Source organism: Delphinapterus leucas, chromosome 4 (assembly GCF_059928025.1).
Source record: "Delphinapterus leucas isolate spDelLeu-1000000601 "Yukka" chromosome 4, BTC_Dleu_Yukka2, whole genome shotgun sequence".
Classification (NCBI taxonomy): Eukaryota; Metazoa; Chordata; class Mammalia; order Artiodactyla; family Monodontidae; genus Delphinapterus; species Delphinapterus leucas.
The window spans coordinates 68,709,901-68,728,431 of record NC_143132.1 but is presented as its reverse complement, the minus strand read 5'-3'; the positions used below and the strand labels follow the sequence as shown (position 1 = coordinate 68,728,431).

Genomic DNA, 18,531 nt, shown 5'->3' with positions numbered 1-18,531 from the left:
CTCACACAGAAGCCAACCCAGGCTATGGAACAGATGGAAAGAAAGCCTTGTGCCTTGAATGTGAGCGCCCATGGTCCTCTGCCAGGAAGTGGATTTTGTCAGGTATTAAAGATGCAGTTAAAAAACAGCAACGTTTTTGGAGGCACAAATAAGTATGTTCCTCCACAAATACTCCAAGTGTCCATTAAGTGTGCCCATGTGCACACACACTCCCTCATGAGCCCCTTGCAGGAGAGGGTACATGATATTCAGCATCAGGATCAAATGGGTCTTTGACAGCGTTCGGCACCGGCTGAGCTCAGTAAATGTGACATTTAAACGTGTGCTCCTTTCATACCCATGCACCTGGGGGGAGACCAGGGGCCACTTAAAAAAGTGGGTGCTTAGGGAAAAGAAAAGGCTGACCTTAGGGAAGCTGGGACACGGGCTTTCAAAACCTTTGATCTCACTTAACAGAGCTGTGTGCAGTGGCACTTCATCAAGGGCGCCATGGGGAACTCTGCGGCTCTCACCCCCCATCTGGGGGACACATCAGAAAGAAGACAGGGGCTGCAAGGGACGGGCCGGTCCAGGAAATAGGGCTGTGCCCACAGGCCAACTCCCCTGTAAGGCCACCAAAGTGTGCTGCCCAGTGTTGCAGCTCTGGCAATGCCACCTCTGAACTTCCCCGAGGAGCCCAAGGCTAGGACTGCCGCTTACCACGAAGTCAAGACAGGGGAGTGAAGCTGTTCTACTCCCTTCTTCTCCCTATGGAGGAGGACCACGGCTCTGGCAGCATCACTGGGCACAGGCCCGGTGTTAGTCATGCAGGGATGCGGAAAGCAGACCTAGTGGGAAAGAGTCAGGAGAGAGACGTGACAGAGACAGAGTGAGGCCTGGGTGGCGCCCATCCATGAGAATGCAGTGCGAAGATGTGGAGGTTCCTGTGGCGGGGTGAGGGGAGCTGGTTTACAGACCGGCATCTGCACACGAAGAGGCCACCACGTCCCACACACCGTCCCTTCCGGCCAGTGCCGAGCAAGCAGCTGCACAAAGGCCCCTCCCCAGCCTGAGATGCCCCTTCCAGCCTGGGCTTGACAGCTGCACTCATCCCTAAGTGGAGACTTACTTTTCTTTAAAGGGAGAGCTGGGAGGGAATGGAGAGAGCAAGAGAAGACAGAAATAGCCGGAGAAAGAGAAATATGTAAATGCATTCCAGGAAAACGCCAAAACTGAAACCGCAATGATCCAGAAAAAGCTAATGGTTCCCGTCAGCTTCACAATCCCATTTTCCCTGATCATCTTAACGTGTTTCCCCTCAAAATCAGTCATTTTCCAACAGGATATTTTGTGGTCTGATTCCGCTGTCCTGCTCTCCAGTGGCTGACAGGGGCCCGTAGCCCATGCCTCCCTCCTCATCCCCCTGCCCCCCAGTCCCTTCTGGGCTGGCGTGGGGCTCTCCACCTCCCAGGAGAGGACGTGGAAGGAGGGAGAACACGGGTATCTATCTGTTAGAACAGGCTCCCTGGAAATAACCCACACCACCAAACAACTGGTTTAATTTTATTTCAAAATTGTACAAAACGGCCGTAAGCGGCTATAAAAAACTTCATCTTCAGAACACGTGGAAATTCAGAAACAACAACAAAACAGGTATCCTTCACAGTGTAATGGAAAAGCTTTCTCTGAGGCAGAAATTACAACTCCTCCTTCTTCTTTCCTAGTCTCTCATGGTCTCCCTCCCGGAGTGTTCGAATAAAACTAGTAAATCCCAACTCCTGTAGCGGAGGGAAAGAGAAAAAAAAGGAACTTTAACCTGATGCGGATGTGTGCCCCCCCCCCCCCGCCTCCTTACTCCCCTTCCCTGACCGCCCCCGCGTGCTCACTCCTCGGGACACAGAGAGGAGGCCGGGGGGTGGGGGAGCGGGGCCTCGGGGGAGTGGGTGGAGGTGGGGCAGGGGGGAGCCGATGGGGGGGTGGCGGCTGGCCGTGTGGGGAGGGTCTGCTTGGCTACAGAGAAGCCCTGAAAAGTGGGTGAGGAAACTGTCCCGCACCCTGGAATCCGCACCACACCCCCGCACCCCCTGGCTCTGGGGCCAAGACTTGTGTGAAAACCCCTTGAGATTTTCTTTCAGCCCGGCCAGAGCCTTGCCTTCTCAGCTCTGAGCATTGCAGCTGACCTCTGTGCTGTCCAGGAAGCCTCCTCAGTGGCTGTTTCCCTGCCCGTCAGCAGACAGAGCTTGGGGCAGGTGCCTCCCTGCAACTCACCGTCGGATTGGTGTCGTACTTTTCTGCAAACTTCCCGTAGTGGTAGTAGTGGAAAGTGGGGTAGGCCTTGATGGCCTCCTGCTGACACAGGTCCTGGTTCTTCTCTTTGATGCAGTCAACAGCGGCACAGGCAATCTGTGGGGCCGAAGAAAGGGAGGGTCAGCACGGGGGTCTCCAGTCTGAGAGCTGAGGCCTGGACCAGGCTGTACTTGAGACCCACATCATTTGCTTTTTGATCTCCTCCCCAAAAGCAGGGATACGCTGAAGCAAAGCATCCCCAGCCCAGAGCTCCACCGAGACTGAGAGTGCCTGTTTTCAATTCCCCAGGCAGACAGGTGAGGTTAGGGGACTTAGCTTGGAATGCCCTCAGACTACCCTTTAAAATCAAGAGTATAATGACTGTAAAGGAAATTATGACTTGAAAGCATCTGTAAACACCACAAGTTTTGTGATGCTTTCTGTGAGGCACTGTGGGACTCATTCGTTCATCAACTAATATTTCCTGAACATCTTTTGGGGGAGGCAGGGTAGTACCAAGGTTAAGAATAAGAGCTTTGAAGTCAAGTTTCCCATGTGCAACTCTTGGCTTGGCTGCATATTAAGACTTAAGGAAAATTACCTAGCCTCTTGGTGCCTCAATGTCTCATCTGTAAAATGGAGATAACAGCACCTAGACTATCAGGACATTATGAAGACTGAGTGAGAGAAGTCAGGTGAGGTGAAAGGGCACAGGACCTGGCACATGGTTAACGGTCAGTACACGTTAGCTGCTGTTATAATGACTCCTACTGGCCCCGGACACAAGCTCTGTCCCCAGTAGGAGCTCAGCATCTGGTCAGGGAGTTGGATAAAGAGGTGAATCCAAGGCATGACAGGAGGTGTGTGAAGGTGGTCCAGGGTGCCAAGACGGCTCAGGGAGTGGCACAGAGGTGCTCTGCAAAGTTTGCCACGTGGGCCAAGGCCTGATGGCGGAGGAGAAGCAGGTTCCAGCCAGGGGAGCACATTCCAGAAACCGGGACAGAGTTCAGCATGAGTAAAGCAAACAGTTTTTGGTCAGAAGGAGGTTAACTGGCCGTTGGCCTATTCTTGCCCATTGAACAAATTCCACATGCAGGGTAGTTTTTCCTTATTTATTGTTCTTTCCCAAAAAGAGGGTAGAAAGCAGACATGGGAAACTTTTCTCCTGTTGAGGGTCACAGAGCAGGGAAGGAGGGGAGAGGGTCAATTAAAGGCAACAGCAATCCACAAGCATTACAGAAGAGGGGCCGGCAGCTTCTGATGAGAGGAGGCATTGATGGAAGTCCTGCTATGGGCCAAGCCTGTTCTAGATGCTGTGAGGACAGTGGTGACCTTGACAAAGTCCATCATCAAGCGACTGACATTCTTACTGCAGGAAGGCAGTTAACAGACACATAACAAGTGAGATCACTGCAAAGTCCAAGGGACGCTCTGAAGAAATCAAAAGAGGGTGCTTGGATAAGACCATGGCCAGAGGGGTTGCTTTCGCCACGATGGCCAAGGAGGCCTTTCCAAGGAGATAACATTTGATCTGAGACCTGAGTGATGAGGAGGCAGCCAGCTGCGTGAAGGCCCGAGGAAAGAGCACCCAGCTAGGACCAGCCCATGCTGGGACCTGCCTGGGAGAGGAATGGGCGCGGTGCCTCCGAGGGCTGGAACCCACGCAGGAGCCTTGGCAGAACTACTACCACGCTGGAGGTTTAAAACTACTGAACAGCCGTGTCTCACAGAGTTCTCTGGCTGCTGGTTATTTCCATTTGGATGGAGGCCCCCTTTCCAGGTAGGAGAGCCCTGCAGGCCGCCAACAGTCAACGCTTACCGGTCTCTTACCTGTACCCAGGTGAGCGGGGCTACCGTTCCGCAGGCAGCAGCGCTGACAGGCAGTGAAGAGTGAGCTGTGGCCTGCACTCTGGTTACCAGTCACTCATCCTCCCTCACCCGCCCTCACGCCCCACCGTCTACCTCTTCGGCTACGTTACGTTCTACATGATGAGACTTCTTAGAGCAGAATCTGCAAACTCTGCACACAGTCCCTATCTGGCTCTCAGTCCTGTTCTATTTGGCCCACGCAGAATATTTTAAAAACATAAATCTGAATTAGCTGCCAACCTAGAAAAACAGCCAGAAGATTTTATGTAAAGTTTGGCTCTCCAGCTTCTCTTTAAAAGCCAAATCTGAGGGCACTTGCCCTGCCTTCCCATAGGCAACGTGTGGCTGGAAAAGAAGGGCGGCTGTCTCCTTCAGGCAGGGTCAACTTGCTGTTTGCCTGCGCCCCTGCAGGCTTCTGAGAACCCCAGCTTGCCCTCCAAGACCCTCCTGAATTATTCAGAAACGTGAGGCAGAGCCTCCTCTGGCCGTCCTCAGGGTTCTGTTTCTCGGGGCAGGTGCTGAGCGGCCGGTCCGGGGGGCGGACCATGCACATGGGGCAGCCTCTGTGTCCAGCCCTCGGCTAGGGGCTGTCACTCCCCTGCTAGGCTGTGAGAGCGTTTGATGAGCGCTGCTCCGGGCCGCTGCTCTCCCTGCATCCGGTTTAAATTATGAATTTAATTTGTATACATTAAAATGGGGAAATGTGGGAAGCAGTGGGAAATGTCGTGTACAGTTTTACAAATCGACTGAAATAAAAATGGGTCCTCATTCTGAACCCCCTCGAATTAGCTGCCAGCCACATATACAAAATGCTTCTTCTGGCTGCAAAGGCTCCCTTGCTCTCAGTCTCTGTAGGAAGAGGGGAGGCAAGCACAGGCCCCTCTACAGGAAGTGACTGAGACTCTTTGGAAAGAAGGCAGCAAATAAACCTCTTCGCATCTATCCCAATTTCACCTGTCTAAGCACCTGCCCCCCTTTATACCCACTCAAGATCTGCAATGACTCACCTACGGCACCAAACGTACACTGACTTCTAGATTCGTTCCATGGTAGGTGGCTGTCGTGCCCTGCAATGTCCCCTTCGCCCAGCACTTGACTTGCCACTGGCACCTGCAACTCTTGGCTAAAGGGAGCTAGAAGTAAGGCCCACAATGGACGGAACTTGCAGACATGTCCCCTGGCTTTCTCGCCTCTGAGGGGGATGGCTCTGTCCCTGCTGAGGTCTCCAGGGACTGAGCCTAGTTACCCATGCGGTAATTTGCTCATTAACACACCTGCTCTGGCTTCCCTTCCTCCATCCCCTCAACTGCTTCCTAAGACCACCTCCCCCAAAATCCCCTGCATAAGAGTCCCAGGCCCTGAGTCCACATCTGGGAGACCTCTGACGACGCCTATTCTTTCAGTTCTGATGCTGCCCCTTTCCAGCTGGGTAACTTTGGGCTAATCATTTAACATCTCTGAGAGTCAATCTCCTCATCGGTAAAATGAGCAATAATACCTAGCTGACTAAACGACTGTGAGGACAACACAACGTAAGGCTTTAAAAGTACTAGCAGAAGAGGCGCTCACAGGAAACATCAAATACATCATCTGGTTCCTTCATCTAGCCAACGTTTACAGAGGTTTCAGGCGTCAAGACTGTGGGGGATTCAAGGACAAACGAGGTCCCTGTCTTCAGGGAGCTTTCCCTTCTGATGGAACTTGGGGGACCATACACAGCACACGCAACACGGCCAGAGCCTCGTCAGCCAATCACAGAGGGGCTCCTGCTGCCCCAGAGCCCATTCCTGGGACGACCTTGCACCTGGCCGGGAGCTGTGCTGCATTGCTGTTCCCTCAGCCCCTACCCCCAGGCTGGGACACCTTGAGGTACAGGGAGAGAGAGGCCCCACTTTGCCAGCCCGGTGATCCCCTGACCCCCGCCTGCACCCACCAGCCTTCCACCTGAGACCCTTGTCCTCCATGGCCACGTCCAGAATGCTTCTGTTCCAACACTAACAGTGTGCAGCCCTTTCTCCCCCACAGCATGTCAACTGCTAAAGTCCCCAGTAACCTCCTGGGAGGGGGAGGCTCCCCAGTTAAAATATGGGCTGCCTCACACAGCTTTATTGATTCAGTAAAATAAATCTCTGCAGGAGCTAATATTGACTTTGGCTATGAAAATGGAAGTGAACAACCAACTGCATATTGATTGGGGAAGGAACAGGGACCAACTTCTGGGTGGAAAAAAAAAATGCAGTTCTGGCTCAGAGGTGGCAGCACGGGGTGTCAGGAAGGAGTCAGGAGACCCAGTTCCGGCTGTCGGTGACCCACCGCGTGTCCCTGGGCAAGAGACGCAGCTCCTCTCTGGGCCTTGATCTGCTTGAGGAGAAGGAGAGGGCTGGACAGGCCAGTGGTCCCCAAACACCAGCCTGTGGCCAGCAGAAGAGCCAGCTCTTAAAAATCACACATTCCTGGAACCATCCCCCAGAGGCTCTGAGCTGATAGTTCTAGGATAGCACCCAGCCATCATGGCACCAGTACCCCAGACCAGAGACAGAAGGCTTCCCTGCTATTACTGAGAGCCACCTCTAGGAACCCCAGGCCTGCCAGCTGCCTGGGACAGAGGAGTTAATTGTGTTCCTGAAAATGAGTGAGAGTGATGCCTGGCTTGGAATAAAGGGAGTTGGAAGGCGGGACAGAGGGAATAACAGGGGGAATGACTCCAGGAAAAGGTCAGCAACACTACTGGCCCAAGTTAAGACAATTAAGCAAAGGCGTATCAGTATCTCAGAGAAGGAGGGGGTCACCATGGAAATGGGACCCCTCTGCATCAGCAGAGGGGACAGGGAAGAAGAGGAATGGCCCTCAGCTGCCTACCGTGGGCACGGCCAGCCTGGCCTCGTTGGGACTGATGTGTTCCCTTCACAGACCCTGGAGCGCGGAGACCTGAGCATCTCGTGGGGCAGGAAGCCCCCACACCTGTCACTCTCCTGTGTGTCCAGAGCACCAAGTGTTCTGGGTGAATGAAGAATGATGGGAGTTGATATGGAGAGACTGCCAGTCTAGTCCTGGCCCCGGGGAGTAAAGGCCTCCCCACACCAAGCAACACCCAGCCCCGCAGGGACGAGCAGCCTGGGCTGTGCCGGAGCTCTCAGACTGGAGGCAGCCACTGTGCTCAGGCCCCGGCTGGCAGAATCGGCTGGAGTGGTGAGGGAGACGGAAGACAGGAAGTCCCTTCTTGCCGTGCCCCTCTCAATGCAGGCCAAGTAGCAGGGAGAGGAGAAAAATTTTTCTGGTCCTTGTATTCCCTCCTGATGGTGAAGGGTGCCTCAAGGGCACAGGCAGGACTTCTGGGTGACAACGGGACTCCCCAAGTTCAGGGAAGGGGCTCGGAGTCTAAGTGTTCACATACATGCCCGTGGCCTACCCTGGCTTCCTCTGACTCGCTGTCCCTGTACAGCTCTCACCATCCCATCTCCACCACCGTAGGGTTGATGCAGGGTGATCTCATCACCTGCCCTGGCCGCACCTGACAATCCCACCTGGGAAAATAAGGCAGCAGGCAGAGATGCACCGGACTTCGGCCTTGGGTGTGCGTGAGCGCATTTTGGGGGTCTTTCAGGGGACAGGTTCCTATGATGGAGCCCCAGGCTGGGAAGAGCCTTTGAAACCATCTAGACCAGCACCCTGACTTTAGAAGAAGGGAACTCGAGGCCTGGAGAGTCTTCCAGCTCACGTAGTTTAACAGCAGCCCCTGAGTTCCGGGGTCTTCTCCCTGCCATACAGCCCCTCAGCCTTGGAGTCTGCCCTGGCTGCTGGAGCGGCCTGGGGGAATGTGCCCGGGGCCCCCTCCCCGCTCTCTAATCCAATCTGTAGCTCTAGCTTGTTAATTTTATGCTTCATCCGTCAGCAGCTGCAGGAGCCTTTCACTTAGGTGGGATGAGGCTCTGCACACACGGCCGTGCTCTCCTCCACCTTGGCCGCCTCCAGTTGACTTCTGTTGGATTTTTTTTTATTTGTACTTTTAATTATACAAGTAATGCATGGCTACAAATCCTACCGTAAAAAGATTTGAACACTAAAGAATAAACAAAATGACCCCTTTACCACCCCCTCCTCCAAGGAAGGGCTGTAACAGTTCAGTGTATCCCTTTTAGTTGATTTTGCAGCATAAATGCAGCCTGCTCTATCCTGCCTTGTGAAAAGGATGTCCTGGTTGCCAGGAATCCCCGGGTCTCAGCAGAACCTGTCTGGGGAGGGAGGGCACCTGAACAGAAGGGAGGAAGGTGTGGGCACTGGTGGCAGGGGGAAGCTGGAGGTGGGACGAGAGATGAAGAGGAAGGGGGTCCTTACCTTTCGGTCATCTTTGAAGGCATCAGCAGTGGCAGTAAAGTGTGGAATGACCTTCTTACAATGCGGGCACCCTGCGTGAGAGGGGAGGAGAGAGTTACACACATGGGGGAGGCTGCAGAGCCAGGGGCCCCGCCTGGAACCTCCAGAGAAGCCTTTCCAGGAGTTTCTCTCCACCCAACAGACTTTGCGGTTCATCTGATTCCCACCCCCTGCGCACCCCACTGTCAGGGTTCACGTATCAACCCCACCACTCAGACCCTCCACTGCGCGTCTGCTGTTGGCAAGAGGGCTCTGCAGGAGGCCTGTGCCAGCGCCAGGTCCATTCCTGCCCAGGACCTCCCACCCCACACTCTCCCATCACACACACACCCACGAGGCTGGGGGTCAGGGAGACAGACACTGTGGTCTTTCCCTGCAAGCTCCTTCCACACAGGGCTGCCCTCAGGGTCCATAAGAGCCTGATCCAGGGTGCAGTGGGAGCTTTGGGCTTAGAAAGGAGGACGCATGCTCGGGATTCTCTGAGCCTGTCACAAGGTTCCTTCTCTCGCCCCAGTGACAGTAGCGAATCTCTCCACTTCATGACTGAGAAAGTGGGGCTGGGGAAGTAGGGGGCTGGGAGCAGGCCCTCTGCCTGACCCCGGCAACTCATGCTTTGCCGCTGTTTCCCACATTCCCAGCAGCCCTCACCCCAGACTGAGCAGGCAAACCAGGCCCCTGGTCCTCATGCTGTCCTTCCTCCCTGCTCCACAATCCACCCGAACCCCAGATCCAGGAAAGGGAGACTCAAGGTCAGGCTAAGAGGAGGATAAGTTGCCAGGAGTCCCTGACGTTTCTCAGGGCCTGGGTTCCCAACCCAGGGACGACGATCCGTAGTTTTGGAGGCCCTGGATGGGACAGAGGTGTATGTGGTGCCCTGAGCCCCTCCAGCTCCAGTGACAGGTCTCAGGCCCGGGGCTGGGACCTGTGTGGGACCACTTTCTCCTCCTGTTTCAGCAAGCCCGGGGCAGCGTCCACTGAGCAGAAAGCCCAGGAAGCTGCAGGCTACTCTGTCCCAGACCCGCTTCCCTGGCCCTTCCCTCAGTGCTCACCAATTAAACCCCAAGCCCACCCCTCCCAACCACCCTCCAGACACTGAACCCAACTGCCAAGAGAACAGCACTGCTTTGAGGGAAGGAGTTCCCTGACTGTGGTGATTAATTCTGATCAAAACACAGGTGGGAGAGGCCAGATGCCCCATGGGCAGACCTGGCTCCAGCCAGCTTCCTGACAAACAGCCCTCCCATGGCCTTGGGGAAACCCAGGCAGGGAGGGAACCGAGACAGCCTGGCTCATCTGCTCTTTCCCTTTTCAAAATAAGATAATAATGACTGGCGTTTCAGAGGGCTTTGTGAATCCAAATTAAGGCTGAGCTACATGTGAATTTAGCACCTGAGCCTTTTCCTGAGATGGGCGGGACCACCCATGTGGCCTGGCTGGCAGAGTGGCCAGCTGGCCCCAGAGCAGCATGGATGGTGATGGGGAGGCAGCTTCAGGGGATTTTCCCAGCATCCATCACAGGAGTAGAGAAGACAGCTAGGCTAGTTACGTGTTATACCAGAACTGAGATAAAGTACCTCGCAGAGCCGAACTCATGGCAGGTGCTAATGGCAATTACAAGAACACTGTACTAATTTGACCCAACAGAGGGAAGAATGGCTCAAATTCATGAAAACATCATACTACAAAGGAATGATGGTATATAGCTTTCAAAACGTGTAAAGAGCACAACGTGCTGGTTGAGAGCACGTCAAAGCGTGCCCTGTGGCACCTAGAGGTCCCCTGTGAGCGGCACATGGACACCCATTAAGACATCAGGCTGGCCGGAAATAAGCTACTCCCTTCCCCCAAATCTGGTATCACTACTCATTTCTCCTTTCTAACGTCTCTGCTTACTCAAAGTATAAAGGTCACTGTCAGCCTAGTGCAAATTCCTGCTGCCATCAGTTTAAAGCATCTAGGTCTCAGATTAATGGCCTTCTGGTACATCTCATTTTCTCATTATCCAAAAGAAAGAGCATGGCAGATGAAAAACTAGAGGGGAGGCTGTTTTAGAAAGGGCATGAAGATGTTTCCCAGATGTGTCAGTTGGGCCGGAACAGGCACGATTTTTTAATTTGGGCTCTTTAAAAAGGTACCACCTCTGTGTAACTGGAAATGAAAGCAGCCTCCCAGAGTGAGGAAAGAGGAACAAAGACCAAGGACAGGACAGAAAATTCCAATTCTAGAGACTCAAGCAAGCTGGCCTAAAAAGGGCAGTCACCACGACCAGACCATGATTCAGAGCAATGTGGGGGGCTTGGAACAGAAGAGAACAATGAAACAGCAGGAGGAAGAGCTGTGTAGAAACTGGGCAGGTAGGAAGTGGGGGGAGAGGAGAAATGGGGGTTGGTGTTTGCTTTTTTACTTTATACCTACCTTTATCTGTAGTATTTAGGTTCTTTATATAAAAGTATATGTTATATACTACATAAATTATAAATAAGGATATATTATTTTTATCATTGAAAACATTTTAAAGATTTTTTTTGTCTTTAGCTAGTTCCCTCTTTCCCTGCCTCTGTCCACTGATGAACATACACGTCTCAGGAGCCTGGAGCAGAGCTCAGGACAGGAAAGTGCATCAGGGGAGATGGGAGACTCCAGGCACCAAGCCCTCTGCCAACAGGTGAGTCGCTCAGTGACGGGGCCCCGTGTGGACCATGTTTAGTTATTTTTGTCAGGGCAGTCTGTGAGGCCCTTGAAGCCGGCAGGGACCAGGCCTCCTTCCCTTGCATCCTGGGCCCCCGAAAACATCCAGCACACAGCGGTTACTTGAGGCAGGTCGTTAGCACCCCAGCAGGGTAGGCGTCCCCTGAGGTCTGGAGGGAAGTGGGGAGCATTTCTTTTTTTTTTTTTTTTTTTTTTTTTTTGCGGTACGCGGGCCTCTCACTGCTGTGGCCTCTCCCGTTGCGGAGCACAGGCTCCAGACGCGCAAGCTCAGCAGCCATGGCTCACAGGCCCAGCCGCTTCGCGGCATGTGGGATCCTCCCGGACCGGGGCACGAACCCGCGTCCCCTGCATCGGCAGGCAGACTCCCAACCACTGTGCCACCAGGGAAGCCCGGGGAGCATTTCTAGGGAAAGTATTTAGTCTGGACTTTCTCAAATCCACCCAGTGGCTGGTCAAGGACTCCTACTTCTCTGGCCAGGTTCCTGCCGGCTGCCAGGAAAGTAATCACCCTCTGAATCGGGACTGTGACTAAAGGAGAGCACCAGCCCAGGCTGCAGGAAGGGCTCTGTCACTGACTTGCTGCCATGGCTTGGGCAAGTCAGGCATCCCCTGAGTCTCAGTCCTGCACCCCCAACTCTGCCCAGAAGGAAGACAACTTCTTAAAATCCACTCAGTCTTCCAGGCTTACTCTAAGGACAGAGGAGGACAGGAAGAAGCTCTATAAGGAACCGACAGGGCACAAGGCCCACTTGCAGAAGAAAAGGCAAAAACAGAGGGAAGTGTCAGCTGCCTGAGGGCGGGGTCTGAGGCTGGGCCAGGAGGCGACCTGCCCAGACAGTGAGAACTGAGGAGAGACTTTACAGATTATTGACACTGGAGAGGTAGGGGCAGGAGGTTAGGACTCGACTGAGCTGCCTGCTTCTCTGTGGAGCCCAGCTTTATTATCCCCATTCTATTACACGGAGCTGTAACCTGGGGGAGAGAGAGGGCAACAGAAGAGTGAGAAAACCAAGAGCCTTTCCTTTAGGTATCAATGAACAACTTTAAAATGGGAATACACAAAATTTGAGACCACAAACACCAACATTAGCAGACGTGTCATTCCTTCCACTTAGGCTTGGATTAAAGTGGGGATCACGGTGAGGACCTCTGAGTGACTATGATGGTACTTTTACCCCAGTTTCAAATCCATGGCTTCAGAGCCACTTGGGAAGGTCAGGGAAAGGAGGCTGGGCTGGGAGTGCTCAGCAAGATGAGGGAAGCAGAGGCCTAACCGGGCTGGCTGAATTCCCAGCTGCTAAGTTGCAGGGTTCAAAGGTGAAGTCAGTGCCTGCAGGGATGGAGGGAGCAGACAGGAGGGAGGAGGCGGCCGGGTGGGAGTTTCCAGGCAGTTGAGGGGACTGAACAATTACAAGGCAGGCCCCTGGCACAGACAGAAGCAGAGGGCTTCAGGACTGATGTGCGGACAGAACCTGACAGAGCTGGACCTGGATTCTGAAGGATCTCAGCCTGGAATGAAACCTGCTCACAGCAGACAGCCCAGAGTCGGCCTGCGGCTGCCCTGGTCCCTGGGGGGATCTTCTCAGTTCAGTCAGGCCCACCCCTCTCCCTCGCCCCTCAGCGAGCGCCCCAGCTACTTACAAGGGGCGTAGAACATGACCAAGGCGTGCTTCTTCCTCTTCAGGGTGTCCCGGAAGCTGTCCCCAGCCAGATGCACCACGCTGGTCTGCTGCTCTTCCCAGGCGGGCTCTGGGGGTGGAGGGGACTCAGGACTGCAAGAACCGGGGGTGGAGGGGAGACAGTCATTAGGAGAAGCTCGTGTACAGGCAAGCGCTTCCGTCGCCCCCAACCACTTGGGGAGCACGTGAGAAAAAAAATCACTTTGCATCCTTTCTAAAACTGAATTTAAAACCTCAGTTTAAACATGAAGAACTGTGAACCATCTGCAAAGATCCCCTCTAAGGAGCCTATTAAGAAGCCATTTTGTGACGGTGTGGAAGACCCGAGTCGCTTTAAGGACCTCTCCAGTCATCTCCTTGCCATGGGGAGAAGCCCCTGCACCTGGGCTCCCTTCCCCTCCCTCCTGCCTCTTCTGGGACCCTGAAGCACCCTCCATTATCTTCTGCTCCTGAGCCTTTGTTCTGGTGGACAGAGCATGCGCCATGGAGTGAGGTGGGTCTGGGTTCAAATCCAGATTACTGATCACCTGTGTGACCTTAGGTAAGTTACCAAACCCCACTGAGCTTCCATTTTCTTTTCTGCTAAATGAGTACAGTTGAGACCTACTTCCTGGGCTCCTTGTGAAGAGCAGAGACAGTGTATATGAAGCACCTGGTCAGTCAAGCAACTAACAGTTGCTAAGAGCCTATATGCTCTCATAAATGACAGGCATTCGATAAGGGTTTATAATTTTTCAGTCTCCTGTTCACTAGTTCCCTCCACTCTGCCTCACAAAAGTATAGGTCTCCAGGGTCTTTTAAAGCCTTTGCTGCCCTTGTCCCCCTCCCTACAACCTTCTCTCTCCCTTCTCTGAGAAGTGTCTCTGGGGAACGGTCCGGACCCCATGCTGCCACATGCACCCCCTGCACTCCCTCCTTCATGCCAGCACCACCTCGCTTCTGACCACCAGGCCTCAGGCCTTGTACCCAGCGAGGGCAGCATGAGTGCAGCACCAGGCACCCCACGGCCTCTCTCACCTTTCAGAAGCCCTCCTACCAGAGACCCCTTCCCTACCTTCCCGACAGCCTTCTCTCTTCTCCTGGTTCTATCTCTGTGCCCCTGCAATTCTCATAAGATCTCATCCCTCTGTGTGGCTTCCATAATCCCCTAGGCTGAGGATGACTCGAGCCCTGGCCTCTCACCCAAGCCCCCTATTTCCAGGTGTTTTTCAGGTATTTCCACCTGGAGGTCCCACTGTCACCCCAATCCCAACAAGACTTAGAACTCTTCCCTCTCGTCCACACTTCCCAAAACAGCTTTCTTCCCCAACTTCTTCGTTTTGGTTAATGGCACCCCTGCTCTCGTGACCAAGACCGGCTCCTCCCACCCTTCCTGTCTTCCCCACTTCTTTGCCCTCCAGGTGCCCTGTCAAACACCCTGGACTCTTCGGCTGACACCAACCTTCTGCTCTGCCCTGTCCCTGCATCCTGCCTCCCTGGGCTGGCCTGCTGGTGGGCACATCTCAGTCACCCAAGCGCGGCCACTTGTGCACAAGCCTGGAAGTGCCATCAGCCTCCCCCGACACTGTCTGTTTGCCCTCCTGCTGGTGGCCTCAACCCTTCATCTCAGAGCATCTGCTGTTTATGCTCTGCCTGGAGGATTCCTTCCAAGCTCCCCCAAAGAACCACTATTTGTCCCTAGGCAAGGCCCTTCACCTCTCTGAACCTAAGTTTCTTCACCAAGGAAATAGGAATAAAAACTCTGGCCTCAGTAGGATCTGAGTATGAAATGGGGCAACAGCTATCAAAGCACGCTGCAAAGGCTGGGAAGGTTCTAGCACTTAGGGGGTGGTGCTGTCAGTTACAGTGCTGCATGAGAGCTGGCTCAGAGGCCATGGCCCACGGGCCCAGCCACTCCGCGGCACGTGGGATCTTCCCGGACCGGGGCACGAACCCGCGTCCCCACAGCTTCCTCTCTTTGAGTATTTCCACACACCATGCACTGCGCTAAAGCACAATAACCCAATTTAATTCTCTGGACAAGTCTATGGGAAAAGTATAGTCTCCACTTCACAGATGGGAAACTGGGGCTTAGCAGGGTCACGTAAATGGCTTGGGGTTACGATCTGAGTGCAGGGCTCTTAGACTCCAAAGTCCATGCTCTTGGGCTTCCCTGGTGGCGCAGTGGTTGAGAGTCCACCTGCCGATGCAGGGGACACGGGTTCGTGCCCCGGTCCGGGAAGATCCCACATGCCGCGGAGCAGCTGGGCCCGTGAGCCATGGCCGCTGAGCCTGCGCATCCGGAGCCTGTGCTCCATGGCGGGAGAGGCCACAACAGTGAGGCCCGCATACCGCAAAAAAAACAAACAAAAAAAGTCCATGCTCTTACCCTAGTGCTTTTCAGGCGCTCAGCAGTGGTGACTATGGACAGGAAGGACAGAGACCCTCCATGCTCGCTATTTGTGTCCAGGCTTCTGGAGCGGGGATTAGCAACGATAAATGCTCTGATTCCCCAGCTCTCTAACCACAGTGCAAGCACCAGGGACCTCACCTGAGGCCCCACCCTGCTCAGTCCTTCCCAGTAAACCAGCACTGGCACCAGAGCGAGGCCAGAGGCGGGTGTGAAGAGCAACCTGCCTCCTGCACCAAAGGCCCGGAGGAGAGAGCACCTCGCCCCTCTTGGAGATGAACCACTGCTCCGTTCTGGTCCCTAAGACAAGGGCTGGCTACTCTTAGAATCTACCCGCAGTGATCAGGAGGAAGCTGAGACCTGGACCTGGCCAGCCCACTCACCTCTTGCCAGGGCCTCTCCTGAACCTAGTGGCTCATCCCATTCCATAAGCTGGCATTTCTCAAAACCCCATGGCTGAGGGTTTCACTCACACCTCCTGAATCAAAGCTGCAGGGACGGCAGCCCTACCATCTGTACTTTAAGCAGCACCTCAACACCTGTAACGCTGGCGTCCACCCAGGTTCGAGGACCGACGTCCTAACAAAGTAACTCCTTCTGGATGCTGCTGTTCTGCACAGTACTCGCGTCACTTTGTGACCCTAAAGTCTTGGTTCTCACGTGGACATCATTATGCCATGTACCGGGGCCTCTGCAAAGGCTGGAGTCTGTCTTCTTTTACTTCATGTTCCCCCCAGTGCTGAAATAAGGCAGTATTCTCAAATATTCAAGTTATGTGTGTGTGTGTGTGTGTGTGTGTGTGTGTGTGTGTGTGTGTGTGTGTGTGTGTGTGTGTGTGTCTCGGGGGAGGGGTGTGGACAGGAGAAAGCACCTGTGTGGTGGCCCAGTTAGTCCCCTCACAGGAGGGGGAAATGCTAAGAACTGCGGGTTCCACGGTCCTTGGATGAGCAATTGCAAGGCTCCTCGTGTTCTCTGGACTTGCAGGCTGTTGTGGGCTGAACTGTGTTCCCCGCCCCAAATTCATATGTTGAAGTCCTAATGCCAACTACCCTAGAATGTGACTGTATTTGGAGATAGAGTCTTTAGAGAGGTAATTAAGTTAAAATTAAGTCATTAGGGTAGACCCTAACCCAACTTCACACTGGTGTCCTTTTAAGAAGAGGAGATCAGGACACAGACACTGAGGGAAGACCGTGTGAAAACACAGGGAGAAGATGGACATGGAGAGGCCTCAGAGAAAGCAACCCTCCTGACATCTTATCTTGGACTTCTGGTCTCCAGAATTGTGAAAAAAATTAACTTCTGCTGTTAAGCCACCGGTTCTGTGTTCCCTGTTGTGGCAGCCCTAGCAAACTAATACCCAGGCTGAGGGAGCTCTTCAAACCTTTATTTTCAACCCCAAACCACCACAGGCTACACTGTGGACACTACTGAAGGCCCAGACCTGGGTCCCTGTGAGTTCAGCTCTGGATGTGAAGAGCTGTGTGTTTCCTTCGTTCACTCAAAGGGAATGGAATAAAATGTAGACGATGAAACCTGGGGCCAGGACACTGGGGAAGGAGTCCTAAAAATAGAAATACACGGTTTACTGGAGCAGATGAAACTGCACCCAGAAAGGCTACCCGTGACCTGCTGGATGAGTACACGTGATCAGCACACCAGAGGTGGCGTCAGGATTGGGAAGTCATAGCTGTCTTGGCGTTCAGGCCCTGAGCCAAGGTCAGCGGCTCCCAAGGTTTACTTCATCTCCTCAAGGCCCTCTTCAGTGGCCGACAGCCAGGGACCAAGATGTGCTATCAAGACCGGCAGACTTACTTTTGCATCCACTCAATAAAGCTCTTCTTTGTTCTGAGCGCAGGCACTGCATACTTCTCTCCATTCTTAAAATACTTGAGTGTAGGAAACTCGGAGATGTGGAATCTTTCTGCCAGGGCCTTGTTGACGGTGGCATCAACAGCTGCAAGGACACCAGAGCTCTGGGACGGGGGAGAGGCCAACCATGCATGACAGCCTCAGATGCGGTGCTGGCAGAAGAGGAGCCCGGACACCAGCCGCCAACCCACCGAGGGCCTGCCGAAACCTCACAGGGCGGGAACTTCATACATCCCGGGAACAACTGGACACGGGCACGTCCATCATTCTCATTTGTGGGCTGAGATGAAGCCTTTTAATCTCCCCCACCAACCAGGCTGTGTAGACTGTGGCTGTTCCCAATCGGCAGGCTCCCACAGAAAAGAGGGAGAAACTTGGGGCTTCACCCCAGAGCCATGACCTGGCAGAGGTCACCTGGAAGGGTATGGGAATGTGACCCTAATCTCTCTGCACCCCTCCATCCCTGGTAGGGGCCCCACCTGTCTGACTAAGACACATCTACTCGGGGACACAGAAGTTCCGCAGGCCTCCAGGGGCCAGGAGAGCTGCTACAGGGCTTGCAGGGGAAAGTCACTGTAATGATTCCTATCACTGACTCTTTAGGAGAGAGCGGTGGAGGAGTTAAGGAAAGGAAGCTTACATCTGCTTCTCTGTGGAGGACTTCTGCTGCATTCTCAAACTCTGGTTTCATTTTCTTACAGTGTCCACACCCTGCAGGAAGAAATCAAGAGAAACCATGTCCATGGCACAGAGGCTCCAGGGATGTCCCCTGCCTCCGTAAGAGAGCTGGGTCCTAGTCCCAGATACCAGGGGTACCCAGGAGAAAAGAAGAACAGCACCAGCTCAGAGAAGAGAAATCTTTTGCCTGATCCACTGGGGGTGGGGGTGTGGGAGGGGCACAAGGGGCAAAAATGAAATAATTACATCAACAATACTGGTGACATGCATACAGGTCCTGTGTGCCAGGCGTGGCTCTAAGTGCTTTATACCCTCACAACAGCCCTACGAGGTATGAACTACATTATCTCCATTTTACAGATGAGAAAACTGAGGCACTGAGAGGGTGGATGACTGCCCAAGGCTACATACACAGCCAGAGGTCACAGAGCTGGGCTGAAAACCCAAGCAATCTGGTTGGAGGCCACAGCCACCGGCAGCGTGTGCTTCCCAGCACTATGCTACTGTCACCACTATCATCTTCTCCAGGGCAGAAGGGAGTCGGGGCCTCGAACTGGGAATAAGAACTCACATAAGCAAGAGTATGGGGAAATGTCAAGTTCCAATTGTCCCAATAAGGGAAGAGGTATGATATGACAGGCACAGTGATCTGACTTGTCATTCCCAAATAAATGGTATTTTCTTGGGACAAAGGCT

The 18,531-nt window shown here is 53.7% G+C and overlaps 1 protein-coding gene across 1 annotated transcript in view; it reads right to left on the bottom strand.

The window, feature by feature from the left end:
• Positions 1–1,527: 1,527 nt before the first annotated feature.
• The window catches only part of PDIA5 (protein disulfide isomerase family A member 5), an 89,136-nt gene continuing 72,132 nt past the window's right edge, over positions 1,528–18,531 (bottom strand). The window contains exons 12-17 of the mRNA XM_022567174.2: positions 17,798–17,868; positions 17,101–17,261; positions 12,859–12,989; positions 8,470–8,540; positions 2,248–2,382; positions 1,528–1,757 (exon numbers count right to left, since the gene is read on the bottom strand). Coding sequence (XP_022422882.2) covers positions 1,677–1,757; positions 2,248–2,382; positions 8,470–8,540; positions 12,859–12,989; positions 17,101–17,261; positions 17,798–17,868 — 650 coding nt within the window. The 3' untranslated portion in view covers positions 1,528–1,676. The remainder of the gene's footprint in view (positions 1,758–2,247; positions 2,383–8,469; positions 8,541–12,858; positions 12,990–17,100; positions 17,262–17,797; positions 17,869–18,531) is intronic.